General features: G+C 45.6%; 1 protein-coding gene and 1 long non-coding RNA gene across 2 annotated transcripts; one reads left to right on the forward strand and one right to left on the reverse strand.

Annotated features, from left to right (window-relative positions):
• Nucleotides 1-557: 557 nt before the first annotated feature.
• On the reverse strand, nt 558-16,191 carry LOC149858035 (uncharacterized). Its single transcript, XR_016444025.1, has 3 exons — nt 15,131-16,191; nt 7,938-11,840; nt 558-733 (listed from the first exon to the last, which is right to left on the reverse strand). It is a non-coding gene; the product is annotated as an uncharacterized LOC149858035 (long non-coding RNA).
• On the forward strand, nt 11,821-19,434 carry SLITRK2 (SLIT and NTRK like family member 2). Its single transcript, XM_090061719.1, has 2 exons — nt 11,821-14,103; nt 16,403-19,434. The coding sequence occupies exons 1-2, from the start codon at nt 14,057-14,059 to the stop codon at nt 19,002-19,004; spliced, it is 2,649 nt and encodes an 882-aa protein (XP_089917845.1). The 5' UTR covers nt 11,821-14,056; the 3' UTR covers nt 19,005-19,434.
• Nucleotides 19,435-23,956: the final 4,522 nt, after the last annotated feature.

Consider the following 23,956-nt stretch of genomic DNA (forward strand, 5'->3'; position numbering starts at 1 on the left):
TTTTCAGCAGGCAGAATTTAACAGCCTAAATGGAAGATTGCCAGGACTAAACTGCTACTTCAGTGAAGAAAAAACCAGGGCGGTGTTGTATGTCTATCAGCAAAAGAGCATTTGTAGTGACAAATTCAAACCCACTCAGCAGAGATATTATTAAGGACAAAGGTAAGAGTATCACCTACTGATGGCTAGCGTCACTTCTTAATACTATAAACTCATACTATAAATAGGCAGATTCTTGACCCAAATACTGCATAGTCTTAAATGGAAAGTATAGATTGTCTAGATTAAGAGGGCAGGGTTAACTAGTCCCTGTTATCTGATCTTGGCCTTGAATACTTTAATGTAGATAAGCAGACTAACTTTTTCATCTTGATTTAGCTTGCTGAGATTGAAAAGAGTTAACTTCAATTTATACTGGAGGGAAGAAAGAGAAAGCAGGTAAAGAATGGTGTGTGTGTGTGCACGCATGCATGCATGCACGCACACATGCAAGCACATGCAAGAAAAAGAGAATTACAGTATTGTAGAACCCCCCATCTTTTTTCTTTGGGGTGTGCAGTTACTAGGACGTACCTACACGTGTGCAGAGCCACAGGGTACCATTTCATAGCCAAAAGCACCGGCAGGGAACGTGCAGGGTGGAGCCACTCAGTAATGACGCCTGGGTCTCAACAACCGAGCGAGGAAGGTCAGTGTAAGTGGAGCAGGTTACAGGAGTTTCCATGCCTGAGCACTATAAAACAAGTAGTTAGCATGCATCACACAGCTACATAGGCTGATCCCTTTGCCTATACGTGCCGTGCGGACGGGTCCACTTGTGCTTTCACTGACCTCTCAGCAGCCACCGCACCTGTAAAAAACAAACCAACCCCAACCTGCGGATCTGTTTGTCATATCGGTAAGTCAGACCTTAGCAGCTGGAGCCGTACTGCTTTGAGTCACTGATGAGCCATTTGCTCCTGGATAAAAAGTGATGTGCCAAGGTTTATTACTGATTTCAGACAGCATGAAAATTGCAAGGTCTGTCATCGCTGTATCCAATGTAGGAGGCCTCATTTGTGCTAGGTCCTGTTGATATGGAACAGAGGACAATGGGGCTCTTGTTGTTCACCGCATAGGGCAAATAATAAGGGAGAGGCTGTATATTTACCAAAACCCTTTTTATTCCTAGAAACAGTCATAGGACTTGCAGTTCTTGAGCGTAAGCTATTGGCACTGGCAGAACAAAGGCCCCTTAGAAAGTCTTCTAGGTCTGCACTTACCTTTCAAAGCAGGAATACCCAGAGTTTCCAGAATCCTTCCAGTGTCCCCTGCTGTCTTCAATCCCCATGATGCCGACTAGGGTTTAAAGCTCCTTATGTATAACATAACAGAGATGACTGTGACATTTGCACACGGGATCACAGCGCACAGAATCTAATGAAACATTGGCGTCTCCAAATTTGATCGCACAACATTGCCAATATTCTGGCTTGCATTACAGCCCCCCAACAAACAGAGGAGGACTGAAATTTAATGAGGAGGGAGGCTGCCACAAGGCTGTGTTTCTTCACTCCAGCTCTAGTAGCAAAAAAGTACTTGGCAGGCCTGCACCCAGACACCTAAATGCCACAGAGAGCAGTTGCACAGGTAGGATTTGCCCTTGTATATTAATTTCATAGATTTCATAGACATCAGGGCTGGAAGGGGCCTCAGAAGATCATCAAGTCCAGCCCCCTGCCCAAAGGGCAGGAAGTCAGCTGGGGTCATAGGATCCCAGCAAGATAAGCATCCAATTTGCTCTTGAAGGTATAATAATATTTTTATGGAAAATGATGTATTCCATAGGCATCCCTGCTCCGTAGAGAGCTCTCAAAATCAGGCCTTTTAAGAGGGTATTCTGGGACTAAGCAACTCTTTTGGAAATGGCTGGAGGCTGTGGAGGGAGAAATGTTGATAGAGAGGGGCAGAGCTACACACAGGACGGGTTCATTTGGGGAAAACTGAGGAATCCTTTCCTTTTGCTCCTACTGCCCCCTACCATTCATACTATCAAACAAGCCATATGTCTTTGTGAGTGATTATTTTCCTTTAAGATATAGGAGAAATAGATATAATTCTGTGCACCAAATGGCCCATCCTCTCACTCCTTCCCTGCTTCAAATCATAATGCACGCGCACACACGCACACACACACACACATGATCACACACAAACACACACACACACACACATTATTCCTTTGCTTTGGGTTATTCCATAATTCACTAAACATTAGCTACATAGGAAATTCCCCTATTCCCCTACTACATAGGAAGTGCTGAGATGATCTGCCTTTGCAGAGCTAAATTGTGGACATTCATTCGGCTGAGCGCCAAAGAGGCAATAGTCTATCCAATTAACATATGGCAGGCACAGAGGCTTAGGACAGACTGCCTTAGCCACTTGGCTTTCCAGAAGACCTGACCTTAGCAAACACATCTGATGATCCTACATGGTATTTCGGCTGCCTACCTGGGCTCATCTGTTGGGATGGCATTCTGCCTGTTCATAAGCTGATTTGTTCCAGGGGCCTAGAAGCCAAGAAAGGCTGGGTTTCCACCAACACAGTACCGAGAGAGGGAGTTTTCTGTTGTGTGGCTTACCCACAAAGAAGGCTATTTATTTATAATGATCCCGGATGAGCAATTTCTGCATTTTATGTTCCAGTATCAATCAAAAGTCCATCATACATTTCAGAGTAGATTTTCTCTTCTTTCTGAGCCAAACCATTAGTTGCTGCCCTGATAATCATGAAATCACTACTTGTATCTTACCTAGAATGTAAGCTCTTTGGGGCATGGACCGACTTTTTGTTCAGACACCAGGGGCTCTGAACCAGAATGAGACATAATGACAAAGTAAATAATAAATCATATCTTACTCATTGCAAAATTAAGGGCTAAGGCTGAGATCAATAAAGGTACCTGAAGGAAGCAGATACCCAGCTGCCATTAAAATTCTCCTTTCTAGGTTTGAAAGTCCCTTTCTAACTGGTTTTCATGCAAACTGACCTTGTAGAGAGCACAAGACAACTAACTGGCACTTGTCTGCTAGAGCAGAATGCCTGAGCAGTGTCAGCAAGGAGAACGGCAAAGATTGGGCATGTTGGGTGAATTTACTGAAATTAATAAACTCTCAGAGCACACGGGCTGTTCTGGATACCCCAAATCAACCTGTGCTGAAGCAACTGCTGGGGAGAATGGTAAAATAGCATCAGCTGGGAAATGCATGAAGCACAACAAGGCAAGTTTACCAATTGTACACTAACACCATTGTCTGTCTTAGCTGACAGACGAGTGTGAAACACTTTCAGGAGGCAAAGCAAGCCTTGTTTCTTGGTGGTCTGAGATGCATTATATCTGTACCCACAAAGTTTAGGATGGGGAGAAAAGTTCCCTATCCCAGAAGAGAGGCCAGGTCATCGCCTGAAGCTGACCCATCTTTCCAGGTACCTGCATGGAATAACAGCTCTTAAAAATATGCAAATGGCTCCCTGCTTACATCCCAGCTGAGGTCTTGACTCTGACAATGTAACATCAGCAATTCTAACTATTTCACTGCTAATCATTTCAGGAGGAAACATGCAGATAATATGCTTAACCCAATGTGCATGGATGTGATGGTTTACATATCTGGAACTGAGCATAGTATCTCCTCCAGTTCTCACCTATTATTACTGCTGTCTCACTTCTAATGATGAAATATGCCTAGCTAATATTATAGCCCCCAACCTCATCCCATGTCTCATATCCAGAGTCAGAGGTTGCCTCTGACTATGATGCCTGTTTCTTTTCCAGGAGAGAAGACTTAAAGGGAAAGGTGCGGATGTGTGAGTTTTCCTACCCTCAGCCTGTAACACCTGGATTATGGAAGTGGTAGTGCCTTCCTGGTGCTTATGTATTTCGAAATTCCCCCTTACGCATTTCAGAGGGTAATTACATTCCCCCGTCTGCCTAGTTTTGCCAGGTTCTTCTAGCTGTCTCTTATAAGAAATTCTCCTTTCCGTCCTCTCATAGCTCTTCTCTATACGAGTTTCAGACTGAATTCATGGCTGGGCAGAATTGTGACCTGTCTTCCTCTCCTCTCCATGCTCTCTCTCCCCTGCCAGTTTGCATTCACTGCAGCTCAGCAAGGAAGAGAACCGATGTGGAGGAAAGGATGCTCAGAAATGTGGAAGAGATTCAGCTGCTGAAGAAATTCAAACAAAACTACACTTTGGGGCTATATACACATGCATTTAAGCATGACTAAATTTAATGCACATTAAACTGATGCGCATTAAGCAATTGTTGGCAGGTATCTACACGTGCATACACTTGGCACTAATGCTAAATTCCTGCAGCCCTGCCATGTGCTTCTAGCGGCTGGGAACACCTGGCACTCAATCTAGGGCCAGGTCACATTTAGATGTGCATTAATGCACTTTAACTAATCGCACCTAAATTTCAGGTATCAAATTTAGCCTAAATTCACCATTTTTAAATTAGTCTAATGAGCATTAACTTAGCTTTTGTACATAACCCCTTTGAGAGCTGAAGTGTGTAATATAACAAGACTATACTGGAAGTTGCTTTCATTTGAGACTGAATGAGACACTATTCCTTTCATTTGAAACTGAAAGAGATACTATTTTAAGGGGAAACAGCATGATTCCTGAAGTTACTCAGTCTCTGTTGCAGCCTGGACATTTCCCCATCCACCTCTTCTCTGGCTTTTTGCTTTGTAGAAACAGTGCATAACTGGAAGACACATTGTCATAAGACAAGCACATAGGGAAGCAGAGAACTAAATGCAAAGAGTGGGGATCGTTTGAAGTGGGAAAGGGAGATGTCCAGATGTAGCTTTTGCTCTCTTGCTCCAATTTCTACATATAAAATCAGTTCACCACCAAGGCGGAGTAAAGGGAAAATGATGGTGTTTCCTGCTGACAAAATAGTGCATGCTTTTCTGTGCATGCTCAACCTAAGCACGGTAAGCAAAGCAAATAAATAACCTCACCCTCATCCATATGGAAATGGAAGAAATTTGGGGAAATCATAGTGCAGACACCAGAAAGGGCAGTCAGTCCTCATCTAAATCTATTATCGCCATCCCTGTGTGTTTCCCTGTAGGTGGATTGCCTGTGCTGGCAGGGTTAGTTGGGTTTTGAGAGCCCTCTCTGGTGTATAGAAGTGATTTTCCTGCTGGCACACAGTCAGGTCACTTGACTGCTTTCCATATATGGAGACAAGGAGTCATGCTTTCATGTCGCCAAAGGCAAACATCCAAGCTCAGTGGGAAAGGATGCAGATTATTTATATGCCTGAATCAAGAGTACGGTCCACAGCAGGTGAGCAAAGGGAGCCTGAAAGAGTAGGCTGGCTAAAATGTTAGCCCCCTCCTGAATACTTGCTGAATGGGGGTGCCTTAAGCTAGTGTTGCCTTTATTTTCCAAACAAGATGTAAGCAACTGAAAATCAAATTCTCATTTAGCACCGTAGTAGTGAATAACTTTAGTACACCATTAAATAAAGATTAACAGTCAGGCTCATAGCAATATATATAAAGATCTGGCGCATAAATTATCATGCAGCGTGGGCATTGTAGCTTAATCAGAATCTGTACATCATTTGTTAATGTGATTGATCAAAAAGTTTTTTAACAAATCTGAAAAGTATTTTATGCTGTATTTTATGTTGCCCTGCAGGGGGAAAAAAAGGTAGATGAGCAAACCAATAGAGATAAAGGTAATTATAAAGGCTCTTATAAAAAGAGAGAGAGGAAGAAAACAACTCCAGTTAATTCTTCTTGGCAAGACCTAATTAACCTTAAAAAACTGAGAGTCTCCAGTTTTTCTAATGAATTTAAATGCAGGAGAGAATGTATTTTGTTGCAAACCGTAATTCTGGCTTAATGGAGTTTTGACTGAGGATGCAGACCTGCAGGTCAGCCTGTGAAATCACTTAGCTCACAGTTGGGCATGTCTACATGTGCACTTACTGCACAGTAAGTTACTTCTCAGTAAGCATTTGTTAGACAGGCATCTACACATGTAGGCATTCTGTGCGTGCTGTGACTTGGGAGTAAAGTTACTCCCAAGTCGGAGTCTGCACATGCCTTACTGCACAGTAACTAAGCAGGTGTAAATCACCATAGTTACTGCACAGTACAGGTGCACATGTATAAACACACACCCATACTGCACAGTAACTTTTGGCTACTGCGCAGTAAACGTGCATGTGTAGATACACCCAGTGAGTGGTGTTGGCTCCTACAGGAACCCTGCTGAGCTCACCTGTACTGATCAATGTGTTGAGTACTATTCAGCATGAGTAAAGGGAGCACAAATTAGCCCCAGAAGACTAATGACTAATGATTAACTTGTTATTAGGCTATGAATATCCACATATATATATATATATAGAGAGAGAGAGAGAGAGAGAGAGAGATTTTTAAAAAATAAGTGGAAGTTTCTCTGTGCTATCCTTAGCTGATTCTTTTGAATCTTTTGTCTTGTCATCCAGGGACCTGAAGCAATGTCTGGAAGTAAAGCAACTGACAACTGAAACAATAGTCTTGACAGAAATAAAAGCAACTCCTGATACTAAATTTTCTTAGTTTAATTTCCTTTTCCTTGCATGTATATCCATTGCATTAACAAGTCCATTACATCCATTAGCAACAAGAACCCCAGACTTCTCAGCAATTTTATACTGACAGCATTTCGGTGCCTTCAGAGGAGCTATTTCTGTCACGAGAGCAGAATTAGATGCAATGCCTATCAGGCTATATCCCGCAGTGGGGCCGTGCAAGGACCTCCCATTGACATCAGTGGGAGTTTTGCATGAATGCTGATGGCAGTTCATTAAATGCAGGTCAAGCCACCTAAACACTTCTGCTCTCTTGTCTTCTGGACGCCTACTAGTTTCTATAGTTTGCATCTGAAAGAATCCCCCACCAAAGGTTATCTCCATACTATGTGCCTTTACAGTGCATGATTAAATAAATCATTACCTGTCATCTGCACCCAGCCAGCTCCCAGAGATCTGTTCCATGTGGCCAGTATGGCTGCAGATTTCTGCACTATGGAGGACAAACTAACAAGCCATCTTTCAACACCATTAGGATTCTGCTGAGAATTTGTAGCCTCTTACTTGTTAGTGATTAGTTCATTTTAAACTCTGCCACAGTTCAGCTCTTTCAGCTGGTGTTGTTTGAAAAGCAAACACATGGCAAGGGCACTTGGAATATTCCCAGTGCGAGTGAAGCTCACCAGGAGAGGAGGAGTCCACGCAAGGACCGCTCTGCACTGCACTGTGCGATGCTGGGGAGGATGCAGCGCGGGCTGACTGCTCAGGTGAAAGGAGACCCATAGTGGACGTGAAGTAGATGGGGAATGTCTTAAGGCAGAGCCAAGGGACCTGCTATTAGGTACACCTCATTTGGTAGCACTCGGCCCACCAAGTAAGATAAGTGAAGGAACTCCCTGCCTGCTGCCACCTGGTACGCAGAGAAAGTCCAAGACAACCGTTTGTGTCCGGATGAAGACATCCAAAGACATCCTATTTTCCTGAATGCACTAGCAGCCCAGGGCTTATGGTAAGTGGGAATTAAACAGCACATAAGTTATGTGCTGGCCACTGCTGAGGTAGTGAAATTCATTCATCCTCCCCTTAGCAAAGACTATCCACAGGGTGGGGGAATGCCACCCTAAAAACACAAGTATGCTGCACCTTGCTTTCTGTTTCGCCAATGCAGATTGATCGAAATACAACCATGTGACCAAGGGCAACCTATTTAGTTGGCATGCTGAGGAATCATCTATTCCTAAAGTGCCCAGCAATATCAAAGAGCCTAGTATTGATTAAGCTTTGAAAATGTATTTGCACCACTTATCATGTGCTGTTTGCAGAAACGCCAATCATTATAATACTCACATAAGCAGACTGTGCCTTCATGCATTTGTTAGCTTGTATTACTGAGGCTGTGTCACAGGCTGCCTACACGTGGAGGAGGAAAAAAAAATATCCTTCAGATAACATATTAACATTCATAACAAGTATTTAAGGCAATGCATGGTGCCATCTGTAAAGACAAAGGTTTTGTCAGCATTCCCAGGGTAAATCTCATTTTAGGGAGCTTGATACTGTAGCTCAGCTGTCTCAACCTATGTCGGGCAAGAACCTGACATGGACATTGTCAATCTAGTGGCAAATATTAAATAAATACAGGTCTTTCCCACCTTGTCCTCCAGACCAAACCTCTTCCCACCTCATCAAACCCTAGATCTCACTGCAAGTTACTTGTGGCAAACACTGGTTTGTGTTTGTGCAATGCCCGGCACACAAACTCTTTTATTTATACGAAGCACTTCCTTGCAAATGCATTTAGGGCACTAAACACCAATGAGGAAAATATGCTCTCGTTACAAACATCCCAATCACAACAAGATTACAAGCAGATGGATAAACAAAACACAAGCGAACAATAAAACAGCAGGGTCCTCAACCAGGGGACTCCCAGGTGCTACCACAATACAGAAAGCAACAGCAAATAAATGACGATCAACCTGCCAGTAATGAGCATTACCCTCAAAACGTGCAAAATTAACAGCAAAAGTGCTCTGGTGGGGGGAAAAAATTGCAAAGCAGTTAGTGATGTAGACTCTGGGCCAGATTCTGTTGAGTAGCAGGCTATTGTACCGCGCTATTAAAGAGTTGAAGGGCGACAAACTCAGCAGGGGGAGGCGGGGGGCGGCTTTTGGCGTGTGAATGATGCAAATATGTTTTGAAAAGGTTCAGAGTTAATGCAGGAAGCAAACAAGTGTTTCTGAAGGAGGATGCAGAAGGACTATTACAGCTGGGATCCCCGGATCGCTGCTTCTCGCAGCCAGCCAACAGGCCCTGCTATAAATCTACTAAAATTTTTATCACCAGTCCTAAATAGGGATCCAAATGGCTTCTGCATTCAACAGCAACCATGATGAGATTTCTAGCTAAAAGGACCAGTTGTCACTCATCATTGTAGCTAGGAAAGCAAAGAAAGATTTGGGTGCAAATATTTTGGCCTTCAGCTTCCTGGGTTCAGCTTTTACTCGCTGCCGGTCATCAAAGATGATGGTGCTGCACTTTCCCCCTCTCATCCAAGTTCCCCTTGCCATTCGAACATGAGGTGAAATTGTAATCTCGGGTTTACGACATCAAAGCCTCCAGCTGTGTAAAGGATTTGAGCTCTCTGAAGGCAAAAAAAAAAAAAAAGGTTCAAAAGTAAAAAGAGAAGTGGTGATGTTGGGGTGTGGGGAGTTATTTATGCTCAATATATTTCATAGATAGCGCACGATCGCCCCTGTATATTATGAACTATATATGTTGTTCAGGCATACCTCAATCCCCCAAAAGATTTAGACACTGCAACACTCAGCACTCTGATGCCATACATTTATACACTGAAGTTTCCTTTATGATGCTGGGGAAAGTGAAGTGCTTCCCTATGGCACCCATAATACTGAGCAGGGGGCTTCTGAGCAGAACTTGAAGCACTTGGGGAATTTTAACATGAGGCATCAACAAACTTTAAGGACCTCTGGGGTTAGGTCACAGTTGACGGAGGAGTTATGAGAGCTGACGTTTTGGACCAATGGGTGCCTACACGCAAGCCAGGTAGCTGCTCTGATGCGCCGTAATTAGAGCGCATCACAGCAGACTCGATTAAATCTGAATATTGAAGACAATATCGTATTCATCGAGTCTACTGGTACATGGTAATCACCGTGCTCCAGCCAGCCTCCGGGTCTTGTGTATCGGTGTCCACGCACTTCAAAAATAGTGGGGGGATTTTACTGCTTGTTTGACCTAAATCTTGCCTGACTCCAATTCTAGGCTACCCAAGTCCTTTTGTAGACCTACGTTCCCAGGGAAGAAACCGCGGATGAAATCCCTGCTGCAGTGTAGTGTAGCCAGGCTCTTCCTCGACACCAGGGTCTGTGTGTTAATAGCGCAAGGGGGCTTCTCCTAGCTCTGTCCACACAAACATTCAATTGGAAACTTTTCCACGGTTCGGAAAGCTGACTTCAACGTAGCCCTTCATCAGTTCTCAATGCAAGCGCCATGCTGACAAGCTTTAATGGTCTCATCCATTTTCTTTTTTGCCACCCTGCCTTCCATAGTCTCCGACTTCAGCTTTCGCACTGTTTGTAACAGTATGACCTATATATATTATAGGGTATTTTTAGCCAGGCAGTTGTTGTTCAAAGGCAGCAAGATTTGTGCTAGAGGATGGCGCAGTTTAAACTGAAGGAAAGCAAGAAATGTGTTTTCTCCAATGGAAGAAAAGATCAGTATTTGTTCTTGGGGACATGCCTTTTCCATCCGGTGAACAGAACAGAAATCAGCTCTTCCTAAAGTTACAGTATTTTTCTTTTGACTATTCTTTCTCGTTAGAAAAAGACTGCCTGCCCTCTCCGCTCAGCTGCCTCATTACTACTGAGTCAAGATGGCCTCTGGTTCAGCGCTAGGTTTTGTGGGTTTTTGCATCATTAGGCAACTTCACGTACAGCACAAATAATACGGTCTTCTTCCCAGGTCTACCATTACATTGGGGTGTCCTCATGCTCATTTTCATGCATGTGTGCACAGAAACTGGACCTTGGAAATGGTCCTGGAGGTAAGGACGAGCATCTGATTTGAGACAATATTCAGACATTGCAGAGCTCACTGCTAATACCCTGAGCCAGTATACCTGGATTTTTTTTCCTGCAAATTAGGCAAACACTGAAATACAGTAATAATACATGAGATACCTACCTCGAGATAAATCCTCAAACAAGAGTGAATTTGCTTTGGCTGTTTGCTCCCCTTTTATATTGGTTTTCTACAAGTATTTTAGTAGAAATGTGCTGGAAGGAGTGTTCACAAACATACAGAAATTTAAATAAATATTCAAAACTATCCACAGACAGCAAACCGCAAGTTGGCCCAGGCAAGAGCTTCCTCTCAAAACCTAAACCAGAGTAGTATTTCTAGGAAACCTGGAGCCAAAACACCAATACGTGACCTTTGTGCGCAATGGCAGACTCAATGGCTCACCTTCTGAATGTGGATAGAAATGCTCGCAGCAAACTGCTTGAGAATAATTTGCAATCCATGATTATTCATAGAAATTATGTGGTGAGTAATTTTAATTAAATAAATTCAAGAAAACAGGGGTGAGGGGAGAGGCTGAAGTAACAGAATACATTATTGACTATGACTAATTCATTCCAAGTGAAATTTAACCCTGGGCAGAAAGCCAGGAAAAGGCTTATGCTCCACCCAAGCCCCACATAAGCCCTGTTTTGAGAACTTAATTGGGGACTTCGGCGGTGCACTATTCTTGGCTTGGCCCTCTGCTGCTGTTGCGTCTCAGAGGATAGTATATATGTCACGAGGACAATGGAACTTGGATCCTGACGGTGGCCTTTTAACACTACTGCCATAAAAGATAATAATATGGAAGCATTGAACTAATGCTCTTTTACTACTTAAAAAAAAAAGAAGGACGCCTCTCATAGGAACCGGCAGGACTAGAGACAATGAATATTAAGAGCATTTTTATAGCCGACTGCACCATGCAAATACAGATCCAATTACCAAATTACGTACCTTTTAGTCAGGCGAGAAGACCCATTACATTCAATGTGACTTTTGGAATGACTAATGATACTCACATGTCTGCATGACTGGAGACTTGCTTTCATTTTTTCTCTTTCCGCTCTCAAAATGAATGAATATTAAATCAATCGACAGTGTAAAGTGAAAGCAAACGTGTTGCTGCCGCTGTTCAATAATATCAGCACAGGAAATCTGTAATTAGAAAGACTAATTTTGCCCCCGCAGGACAAAACTCCCAGTCCCAAAGCACTCAAGTAGGTATTTAGCTCATTCAGCTCAACCTACTAAAGTCAATGGAAGTCTCTCCACTGACTCAGTGGCCTTTGCGTTGGGTGCTTTGCTGAATAGGGGCAGAAGCCTGTGATTAAGTGCTTTGCTTATGTAGGTCGCATGCTGAGGAGTGTAGGAAGCAGAGTTTTTTCCCTTTGTGAGCAGTGAAGGACTAGACCCAAGCTAAGGAAAAATTGTTATTCACAGGTATTATAGATTTGGTCAATATTCGCCAGTGCAAGAGCAGACTAGAGAGCTGATTTCCCCCTCAACTGCTATTTAACAATTTAAGAAAGAGCGTGCAAGTCAAGTTTCAAACTGATTTTGGGCACTAGAAGCCACAAGAGACGGTCTCCACACTAAGGGTAGAAAACAACCGTGACTGTGATGTGCGTTGCACTACACACGTGCAATCCTGCAGTGCTTCGGTAAGAGAGAGCTTGCCACAGGAGGAAATCCAACCGGGAATTTAACAATGAAAAACCCTGGGCAGGATTCAGTGCACAATGGGTTTGAGGGTAGGACTTAATGATAGGCTTGTTTTAAGTATCCTCATTATGTTCCTTTGGCTGTGCAGCAAATAATCATGCCATTTCAATAAACGCAATACTAAGACAGCACAAGGATCTTAAGGTGTTGGGAGAACTGAGTCAAATAAAGGCACTTTTGGGGTTTAAAAAATACATGGCAGCTACCACACCAGATTTTGGGCGAGTGGAAACCTGGAGCCCTGCCGAGCTGCGTGTTGAGTCCCCCAGCACCGCGGTCGGGGTCTCTGGCAGCTGCTCTGGTTGCTCCGAGGTGGAGACAATACCGCAGAAGCGTCCCCTTCTCTGCCCCTCTCGGGAACAGGCATTGCCGAGCCTGGGTGCTGCTGCTGGCGCGGGGGACAGCAATCCCAGAGGGCAGCAGGTGCTGGGCAGAGCTCTCTCCCTCCTTGCCCTTCACACTGATGGTTGCACGTTCACCCCTTCCCACCTCATTCCCCAAAGGAAGCCAGTGACAGCAGGATCCTCCTCTTTCTCCCTCTTCTGTATAACACACTTTCCCCTCACTGCTGGCTAAGATAAAGCTCTGTATCACACGGTACAATTACGTCGCTTGTGTTTACTGCTAAATGCAGAAGCGGTCTTTCCCCTTAATAATTACTTGTAGCAAGGCAGAAAAATCTCTCACTTACAGTACAACAGAGCCTGCAGCATCTATGCTCGGGGGTGACAACCTCATCAGCACCCGTGCACCCCAGAAAATGTGCACGCGCGCGCACCCTGTAACACGCCTGTCCGAGAGCCTGTGCTGAGTAGGAGTGAAGTTTTACTTGGTCTAACAAAAGATACTGGATTCACCCAAATAACTTGGTCTGCCTCTAAGCTTATCTCAGCGCTCTGAGCCGTAGCAAACTATGGGGATGCAAGCAGTGTGGAAAATGCCCCCTTGTTTAGAGTGAGTGGATGGGATTGTGTCGGCGAGGTGAGCAGGCTCCTCGGGGTATGCAGATCCAGAGGGTACCAGACAAGGAGGGGGAGTGCTAGGATGCAAGGCTTTGAAGCCATTCTCTTTTCGCCGCTCCAGCCTTAACTCTTTGCTCACTGAGACAGTGCTCCTTTCCTGCTCCAAGCCACCATCCTCCCGCCCCCTTCACACGACTCTCTTTCCAAAGATTTCCCTGTCTCGCCTTTGCATCTCTCTTGAGAATTAGCATAGACAGAGGATGCTTTTATTACTATTATTATTATTATTATTATCCTTTGTTTCACAGTGGACAGCCAGGGTGGTGTCACCGGGGGCCCTTGCCTGCTTTGCTAATTTCCAGAGAGATGCTTAGCCCTCACCCTCCTTTTCCATCCTCAGAAAAAGTTGAATGCTCTGAGCCTCTCCGTATCTGCTTGCACACGAGTTCGGAAACACCCACAAAGGGTCAGACACTACGGTGAGCACAGGACATTCACAGTAGCGAGCTATGCTGCATTTCACATCCTGCTGCTCTCTGTTCAGCTGGGTTGTGTTTTGGGGTTTTTTTTTTCCACAGCAGGTGGAAATATTGCTCGCTTTAGGACCACGCAGGCATCTGCGTTGCCTGTAGTGCTTTTAAGCTGAATACAGTTAGCTTGGAGTCAAACCATTTGAAGTTGACCAGGATGCGATCAAGTAAGTCCTTCAGTTTGTGCCTGCACTTCTGCAATCTGTAAGTACCCACATAAGAAACAAAAATTTAATCTGAGAGGGCTCTTCTGTCTAGCGGGCAAAGGTATAACAACACCCAATGGCTGGAAAGTCAGCCAAATTCACGCTTGAGATAAGGCATGCTTTCTTTTCACAGTCATAGTAAATAGCCTTTGAACTTGGTGCTGTGGGGGGAATCGCTGGTAATTTTGAAACCAGGATTGGGAGGTTTCTTTTCTAAAGGCTATCATTTGGTTCGAAGAAGAATTGATTCATATACAATCCGGTCCCTGTTATACAGGAGGTCAGGCCGGAGAACCACTGTCATCCTGGAGCATATCAATCAGAGCTGAGACGCAGAACTTTTCTCCAAGTAGGATGAGGGGGGAAAAGTAAAACGTCTGTAAACCTGACTGGGGAGAACCACAAACCACTCCAGACTGTCTACCTGTTGACTCCTGTAGTCAAACAATTTATGGCTTTCAGGGTTTTTTTGAAGGCCATCAGACTTGATCCAAATACTTGATTGTTGTATTTAATGAAAAGGAAGTAAAAAGCGAGGAAAGCAAGCCCCGCATGGAATAATTTTACCATGCATTATGGTAGCCGAGGGCATTTTAAAATGTTTCTGAGAAAAAAAAATAACTTTGCTCCTAAATAAAACTTATACCTGTTTTTTTTTTAAAAAAAAAAAAAAATCCCTCCTGCTGTTTCTCCATCTCTGGAGGTTGTTATATATATGTATCGAGCGATGGGATCAGTATCTTTTCTGTGACTGTCTTTAGTAGTCCTGCAATCCCCTGACACCCTTGCCGCCCATCCCACATGCAGCCAGCCAGTACTGCAGCAGCATGCCATGCATTTACAGCTCTTTTGCAGGCATTGCTAGCAACTGATACAATCGGGTGCTACTTGACCCCCAGGCAAGCCGTGGTGCCCCACACACCAACTCCAGGACATGACACCAGCGCACCGCATGGCGACACACTGCATGCACAAGCACCCGCATGCACCCGCACAACCATCAGAGAGAAATGCAGCGGACTTACTTCGCTTCAGCTTTTCTCATCTCCCGGAGGGACACTGATCATTGTCAAAAGCGTGTTAAGGATGCTCTGGGGCCACGTTCATGGGCGGGGGGGAAGCAGGGATTTGTGTGGGTGCATGTGTGTGTGTGTGTGCGCGTGCACACACCGGAGCTCGTGTTCCAGAACATTCCCACAAGGAAAGCACTGGATCGATGGGATCCAGTCAAGCCTGCGATCCAGGTCCCTAAAACTCTCATTAAAGTTGGGAGCGGTCTGGGCACCAAAAACACGCAGTCCCAGAGCAGGAGGCCCTGCCCCAGTCCACAAGCAGTTTCTCTGCATCCGGCCAAATTCAGCAGTAGTTAAAGAACGGAAAACTAGAGAAAACCTCCGCATACACACAAGAGAGGAGGCAAAAAAAAAAAGCCTATCAACCTTCAGCAAAAACCTTTCCAGGGGCCGGTGCTGCAGACCCAAGACACGGGGGTCTTGCCGCTCCAACCCCCCTCCCCCAAGTTGGAGGGATGCTGCACCCTATCCCCCACATCGCCTGGGCTGCGGGAGCAAGGCACTCCGGCATCCAGCACCTAGACCCTCCGTCTCCTCCCTCCCTCCCCCAGCCCCTGCAGCAGAAGTACACGGAGGAGGAGGGAAAAAAATAAAGGAGGCAAATCCCCAACCCCTGGGGGCTCCCTCTGCAGCTGCCAGGACACTTCTGCTGGTGCCTGCATGGAAACAGAAGACAATTATATGCTAATTAAATTAAATTAAAAATCAAATAAAATCAAATCCAAATTAAATCAATGAATTCAATTAAACAAGAAAAACAAACGAGAGAGGATGCAGCACCCGCACCTTGCTTTTGAACCTCCCCGCTATAAAACCCAGCCGGGTGGGGCTGCCCCCAGCTCCGGCACCTTCCTCCCCGGGCCGGGCTCTGCCCCCCGCCTCCCCCTCCGGCTCCTCCAAGTTTTCCTCCCGGGGCTGCTCCCCCCGCGGCGGCGGCTCCGCAGGTGAGCTGCGCTGCCCGCGGCAGCACCCGCACCGGGAGACTGCGATGCAATCATGCCATGCAATGCATGCCCCCCCCCCCCCCGGCTCCTTTCCCACCCCCAGCCCGTGACGTCAGGCCGGAGGGGAGCCGGCTAAAGCCCGGCGAGCCCCGGCGCGGGGCGCACAGACGGCGGCGGCCCCGCACCGCGCCGGAGCTGCGCGGCGGTGGTGCGGGTCGGGGCGGCAGGGGAGGTGGAGGTCGGGCCGGTTTAACCGCGGCTGTGCTGTGCGCCCCGGCAGGTTTGGGGACCGACGGCGCCTAAAGATGCTGAAGGGCGTCTGGCTGCTCGGGGTGTTCAGCGTGGCCGGGATCCCGGCGCCCAGCCAGAGCCGCAAGCCCGCCAAAGACATCTGCAGCAAGAGCCGCTGCCCCTGCGAGGAGAAGGAGAACGTGCTGAACATCAACTGCGAGAACAAAGGCTTCACCACGGTCAGCCTGCTGCAGCCGCCCCCCTCCAAGATCTACCAGCTCTTCCTCAGCGGCAACGCGCTCACCCGCCTGCACCCCAATGAGTTCGTCAACTACTCCAACGCCGTGACCCTGCACCTGGGCAACAACGCCATGCAGGAGATCCGCACCGGCGCCTTCAGCGGGCTGCGCACGCTCAAGCGCCTGCACCTCAACAACAACCGCCTGGAGGTGCTGCGGGAGGACACCTTCCTGGGCCTGGAGAGCCTGGAGTACCTGCAGGCCGACTACAACTACATCAGCGCCATCGAGGCGGGCGCCTTCAGCCAGCTCAACAAGCTCAAGGTGCTCATCCTCAACGACAACCTCCTGCTCTCGCTGCCCAGCAACGTGTTCCGCTTCGTGCTGCTCACCCACCTGGACCTGCGGGGCAACCGCCTCAAGATGCTGCCCTTCGCCGGTGTGCTGGAGCACATCGGCGGCATCATGGAGATCCAGCTGGAGGAGAACCCCTGGAACTGCACCTGCGACCTGCTGCCCCTCAAAGCCTGGCTGGACACCATCACCGTCTTCGTGGGGGAGATCGTGTGCGAGACGCCCTTCCGGCTGCACGGCAAGGACGTGACTCAGCTCACCCGACAGGACCTGTGCCCTCGCCGGAGCTCCGGCGACTCGAACCAGAGGGAGAAGCATCCTGCCCCCTCGGACACCCACGTCCAGAGGCTGCCGCCCACCGCCAACTCTGCCGTCGGCCCCACCAGAGCCCCGAAAGCCAGCCGGCCACCCAAGACCCGGAACCGCCCGACGCCTCGGGTCACGGTGTCGAAAGACAGGCAGATCTTTGGGCCCATCATGGTTTACCAGACCAAGTCCCCCGTGCCGATCACTTGTCCCGGCGGCTGTGTCTGCACTTCGCAGAGCTCGGACAACGGCCTGAACGTGAACTGCCAGGAGAAGAAGATTAGCAACATCTCAGACCTGCACCCGAAACCCACCAGTCCAAAGAAACTTTATCTGACGAGCAACTATCTGCAAATTGTCTATAAAACCGATCTCCCCGAATACAGCTCTCTGGATTTGTTGCACCTGGGGAACAACCGGATCGCAGTGATACAGGAAGGTGCCTTTACAAACCTCACGAGTTTACGCAGACTCTATCTCAACGGTAACTACCTTGAAGTCCTGTACCCCTCCATGTTCGAAGGCCTGCACAGCTTGCAGTACCTCTACTTGGAGTATAACGTCATCAAGGAAATCCTACCCCACACTTTTGACGCTCTGAGTAACCTTCACCTCCTGTTTCTCAACAACAACTTGCTGAGGTCGCTGCCTGATAACGTGTTTGGTGGCACTTCCCTCACCAGGCTCAACCTTCGCAACAATCACTTCTCACACTTGCCTGTGAGAGGGGTCCTGGACCAGCTCTCGGCTTTAATTCAGATAGACCTTCAAGAAAACCCTTGGGATTGCACGTGTGACATCATGGGGCTGAGGAACTGGATCGAGCAGGTCACCGAGCAGAGCCATCAGCAGTCTGGTCCCCCCGTGGTGATCAACGAAGTCATCTGCGAGTCTCCGACTAGGCACTCGGGCGAACACCTGAAGTTCCTGAGCAAGGAGGCCATCTGCCCCGAGAGCCCCGGGTTGTCCGACTCGACTCTCCTATCCGTGGACCAGAACACAGACACGCCACACCTCCCTAGCGTCTTGCCCAGCTCCTATCCAGAAATACACACCGAGGTCCCGCTCTCAGTTTTAATTCTAGGCTTGCTGGTGGTGTTTATCCTGTCCGTCTGTTTTGGGGCAGGCCTGTTTGTCTTTGTGCTGAAGCGCCGGAAGGGAGTGCAGAGCGTGCCCAGCAGTGCCAACAACTTAGACATCAGTTCATTTCAGCTCCAGTATGGGTCTTACAACACGGAGACCCACGATAAAACTGAAGGGCATGTTTATAACTATATCCCCCCGCCGGTGGGGCAGATGTGTCAAAACCCAATCTACATGCAGAAGGAAGGGGATCCAGTGGCATACTACAGGAATCTCCACGAGTTTAGCTATAGCAATCTTGACCATAAAAAAGACGACCCAACCAGCCTTGCATTTACAATCAGTGCAGCTGAATTGCTGGAAAAGCAGTCCTCGTCAAGGGAACCGGAGCTGCTGTATCAAAACATTGCAGAGCGAGTCAAGGAACTCCCCAGTGGTGGAGTAGTTCATTATAACTTTTGCACCTTACCCAAAAGGCAGTTTGCCCCTTCCTATGAATCCAGACGCCAAAACCAGGACAGGATAAATAAAACTGTTTTATATGGGACTCCCAGGAAATATTTTGCAGAACAATCAAAACCCGAGCATCCTTTACTCCAAGGAAAGCTACAAACAGAACCAGACTACCTCGAAGTTCTGGAGAAACAAACTGCGATTAGTCAGCTGTGAGGGTGGGCGGGAGGAAAGGAGGCATTTTTAAAAGGTCTGCGCATCAGACTTGATGGCTTCAGAGTCAACAGCAATGTGATGTGTCACATTCTCGCCCGTTCCACTTTTTTCAGTACTAAAAAAAGAAAGAAAAGAAGTGGAATCCTTATACTACGCTGGGGGTGTGGTGTTGCTTTGGCAAAGTTCCCTTTAAGTTATTTCTACATCTCTGCCCCTTTAACTCACTCCCCTTTAGGAACAGTCTCTGCAAATGAATGTTGCTACCATAGATTTTGCATAACTCTCTTTTTTGCCTTGGGAGGAAGTGAGGAAAGGGGGACTTGGGGGTATTTTTATTTTTTTTTCAATTAAAAGTGGAAGAATAATGTATTCTGTAGAAGATCTCCAAAGATCTTTTTTTTCTGGACTATTACTTTTTTTTTTTTTTTTTGTAAATAATAATATACAGTACTGCTGTTTCAATTACCAAGTGTAGCCACTGGGCGTCACTTCTTTGTGTTAAAGTGCCTTTGCACTTTAAGTACATTATTACTTAATTGTTGCTCTTAGCTTTGATAAATTGAACCTATTTTAATGTGTTGTATTTTTGAAATTAAAAAAAAGATGTAAAATAGATCTATATGTCAGCTGCATTAAATCGAGAGGTTGATTTATAGGAAAGCTGCCCTTCTTTAAGTGAATTTAGGTCTAGGGCTTGAACTGTAAATTATTCTGTTTTTTTTTTCTCCCTCTGGGTTTGTTTTAAGTGATTCACTGAAAATCAACTAAGGGGATTTAGCAATGGACTAGAGGTAATCAACTGCCTCAGCTGGGGGTAACAGTTCATTAATAAAAGACATTTAACATGATCTCATAGTGAACTGAACAATTAATGTCCCTTCTTAATTCATTACACTGCAGCTAACACAGTAATGTTCTGTGGTTTAAGATTATTTTCATACTGAAGAGAACATTACTCTACTTGTAATATCTATTTTCTGCATTAAATTAGATATTTTTGTACATTTTATGACAGCGTTTATATTTCTAACATTTGGGTTGGAATGAACCGGTTGTTTTCCTGCCAGGTGTAACATTTTCATTTTGTTTTAGACGCGTGTGCACCAGCAGGGGCCGCCACACACTTCATTACACGCACAGGCAAGCTCATTAATGAACAAACTAATTTGCAGAGAGACTTCAAAGGTGAGATTAGAACCCGGTCCTTTCAGCCGGCCTGTTGGGGTAGCAGAGATTGAGATGCGCATCCCAGCAACTGTCAGCTGTGCGATAGTGCCATAACTAAAGGGGAAGTAATGTTGCAATAATCCTCACCTAGCTGATAAATAACTCCTCTGAAATACTGTTTTGTTTTTTTTTTAAGTCACCATTTGATTACCTTCAATCTCCAACCGCGTTCTAATACATGCATTGGTCAATGGAGGCAGGACGTTTCTCGGGTTTGCTTTCCCCATAGGCTCGTGGTACTCGAGTCTCTATCTTAACACCTTAACTATACATGTCTGTCCTTCCTGGAGAATGTTGAAACCATTTTAATTAACAAGTGATATACACCAACTTTATGCAGCCGTATTAGCCTGTAAATAATTTTTAGATGCAAACATTATTGTGCGATTTAAACAAACAGCCCTTATTTACAACAAAAACAGTTTTGTTTTGTCTATTGTAAATCCTTATGCAACTGGGATGGTGATCTGCATATAAAGTAGGCCAAGCTTTTCAATTCCTTATTAAAGCAATTGATGGAGTCTGAAAGAAGCACACTGTTTCCTTTTCATAAATAGGTTACTGCACATAATAATCCTTTATTATCATGCAGAGTTTGAAGTGGACTCTGCTGACTGATTTTTTTTTAAAGCTTTACTTTAAATGATCAAATGATATAATTTCGGAAACTTGGAGAAATTTTAAGCAAGGGAAGTTTGACGATAAATAGCGATCATCTATCTTGTTTTAATCAGGCCTCTGCCAACAGGAAGTCGCTTTATCTTTAGGGACTAAACAAGGCTTGCATGTATATGGCTGGATATCCAGCCCATTCAGCAAACTGTCTGCTAATGATTTATGTGGCATCTGAGTACATTAATATGCTAACATGTCAATTCTTTATGTTTAGAGCCCATAACTTCTATTGCTGTTCATTAGATCAGGTTTAAAACTGAAGTGCTACAACGAACTACTGAAGAATCAGTCTTCAAAATGGTCTCACTTCAAGAAGGAGGAGAAATGGTATCACATTAGTTGAACTTGGAACATTTTCCTGGAATAGCATCCATCTTTGGGTGAGGTATTTATTTGAGAGCTTCCAATAGTGTCTTATTGTGGCTGCTGTCCCTGGGTACAACTAAATGTATTTATTGTTGAGACAACTTGGAAGAGCAAACGCAGGGAACATTTAAAGGGAGACTCTTGTGAAGGGACTTGCTGTGTTAACTCTTTTCAAGTTCCAATTTAGCACGGGCTGCGAAGGCACGCACTGCTTCTATATCTGTAGTATGTTAGCAAGTGCTCTTGTCTTTTGCAGATAAAACAGAACCAAGCTAAAATGTTCTTGCTCAGAAAAAAAATGTAAATGTCCCACCCCCCCTTAATTAAAATGGGCTTTCAGTTCCATACCGTTTACAAAGAATGTGAGATTATAGGTTATTTTGGGACCATTCTGTTGTTAATTTTTAATATTTGTTTTGCTTCCCAGACTGAGTTTTTTGCACCTGGTTTCCTTTGATGGCACAGAAATGTTTTTCAGATGTTTTCCCTTACATAGTTTTAGCTCTGTGAATGTATTTTATTTAGTGAATTCATTTTGGCTTGTCTCCTCAGCACGAACGTTAAAAAAACCTTTCATATTCTATGATGGGGGAGGGTCCTACCCCTTGGAGGATATTTATTCACTCTTAATTTATTCCCATTGTGGAGAAATAGGAGACCTATTTAAGGACTTTCTCTAACTAAGAAAGGTACTTCTGCAGCTGTTCTTTCGGGGAAGGCCTTTGGGCCTTCTCCATTGCTCTGGGGGCTGCTTCTTCCTCCTAGCAGAGCTGCTTACCTTATTTAGCAGGCTCCCAATGGACAGCAGTTTGAAAAGATGGCCCTGGTTGGCAGGTCCTTTCCAAAAAGAGAACAAGAGTGACACAATCAGTGATCAGAGACTTAAAAAAACCCCACAAAACTTTTGGCCTATAAAACAGGGTAAGCAGTTGCCTTCCCTGATAACTTCACACACATATGAAAGCTAATAAAATGGTCCCCGCACTAAAGGAAATTGGGTAATATGGGGGACTGGCACTAAAACATCATAGTTGTTTGCACAGCAAAAGAAGAGCTGTGTATTTTTAATCCATGGCTGTTCATTAGAGGCTGTGCATCTTTGTAGAGATAAGGTGGTAAACCAACAGGGCTGCTGGCAAAATCAGATCCCAAGCAGGGCTGTAAGAAATGAGCTGTTCTGATGGCAAGAGGAAGCCAAATGCGACTCTGATTTATTCCCACATGTGTAAGGACAGAGGGTGGAAGTACAAAGCAGGGTAGGATAGAGGCAGTTGTTCTCAGGCAGGCACTTGGGAGAAACTCTGTTGGGATTACTTGCCGTGTAGCATTCCTGTAGCTTCTTGACGGTTTCGTGTTTTAAGTGTGTGTGTTGGGAGGAGACAGAGAAGGATATGCAGCTGCTGGCATCCTTGGTCCTTCTCACCGGTGCTGGGCTGTTGCTGTTCAGGTTCCAGTTTCAGTAATTGCCAAGTGGCACTTTAACTGCTTCCCTTCCCTCTCCTATCCGACCTGCTTGTCAGGAGGGCAAGGGTTTGCCTTTGCTACCACCCCTCTGTTGTATGCTTATTCCTGAAGGCCTGCCCAGGCTTCCCCCCGAGTTCCCATCTTCCCACCCACCCTCTTCTGCATCCTCATACCTCCGCTGTTCCCTTCACCTCCTTAACTGCGTACATCCTCCAAACCCTCTGGCCACCTTTCTCCTTGCCTGCACTCAGACCTGTCCTCCTGTGCTCTCCCTTTTTCTTCCCACGCAAGTCCTTCCCTTGCCCTGTTTCCCTTTTGCTGACTTCCAGCACGGGAGGGAACGAGTCTCCCTATTCTGTTGACTGCCTATTTGTCCTGCCTCCTCTCAGGGCTGCTGAGTGTCTGTGTCGTGAATGACGCTGCCAGATATCTCTGGTATACCTAAGTACTGTACCGGTATTAGATGCAGCTCTATATATCTGTTTTCCTCCTCATTTCCTCAGCTCAGTGCTTCTGTCCCTGCCATGGCTTTCACGTGTGCTTGTCAGTCCAAGAGCTGCCTTGCCTGGGTTAGGGGTCCCTTTGATGGGGCATTAATTAGTGACTTGACTAAAACTATAGTCATTGCATTCTGGTGCCCTGTTTCCTCCAGTAGTTTCAACTAGACATTGCTTTCTTTGTTTTCTGACCAAGAGGGTATTGTGTATTGTTGTACCACTACGCACGCACTGTCGGATGTCGTCTCATACCACCCCAGAGGTGGCTGCATTTTGTTGGTGGATGAAGCAGTAACTATGCAGTTTGTAGTGGTTTGGGATAAAAGATGGTTATAAAACTACAGGGCAGAGCATTGTGTCTGAGTCATTTTTGTTTCCGAAACGAAGGCTATAACAAAAGCTATAACTTTTGTATCAAGCCTAATGGTACAAACAACTTGAATTGCATAAATAGACCTATTTAAAAAAAAATACTGACCTTGGATAAGAATACAAATGCCATAATTTTAAACTGCTCATGAGTGAAATGAGATACTGGAAATGTTAATGAAACTTCTTAGGCTCAGGCAAACTAATCACTGATACAGTTTGTGATTTTTCATATTATTGCTATTGCAGATGGAAAATGTCATTTAACAGAGGGGGGAAAAGTCCTATTTACCAAAAAATGCAGAGAAATTAACTTTTGGAGGATATGGCATTTTTCAGTTTTGTTTTGTTTTT

The sequence above is a fragment of the Crocodylus siamensis genome, chromosome 8, assembly GCF_052110815.1.
Source record: "Crocodylus siamensis isolate JL-2025a chromosome 8, ASM5211081v1, whole genome shotgun sequence".
Taxonomy (NCBI): Eukaryota; Metazoa; Chordata; order Crocodylia; family Crocodylidae; genus Crocodylus; species Crocodylus siamensis.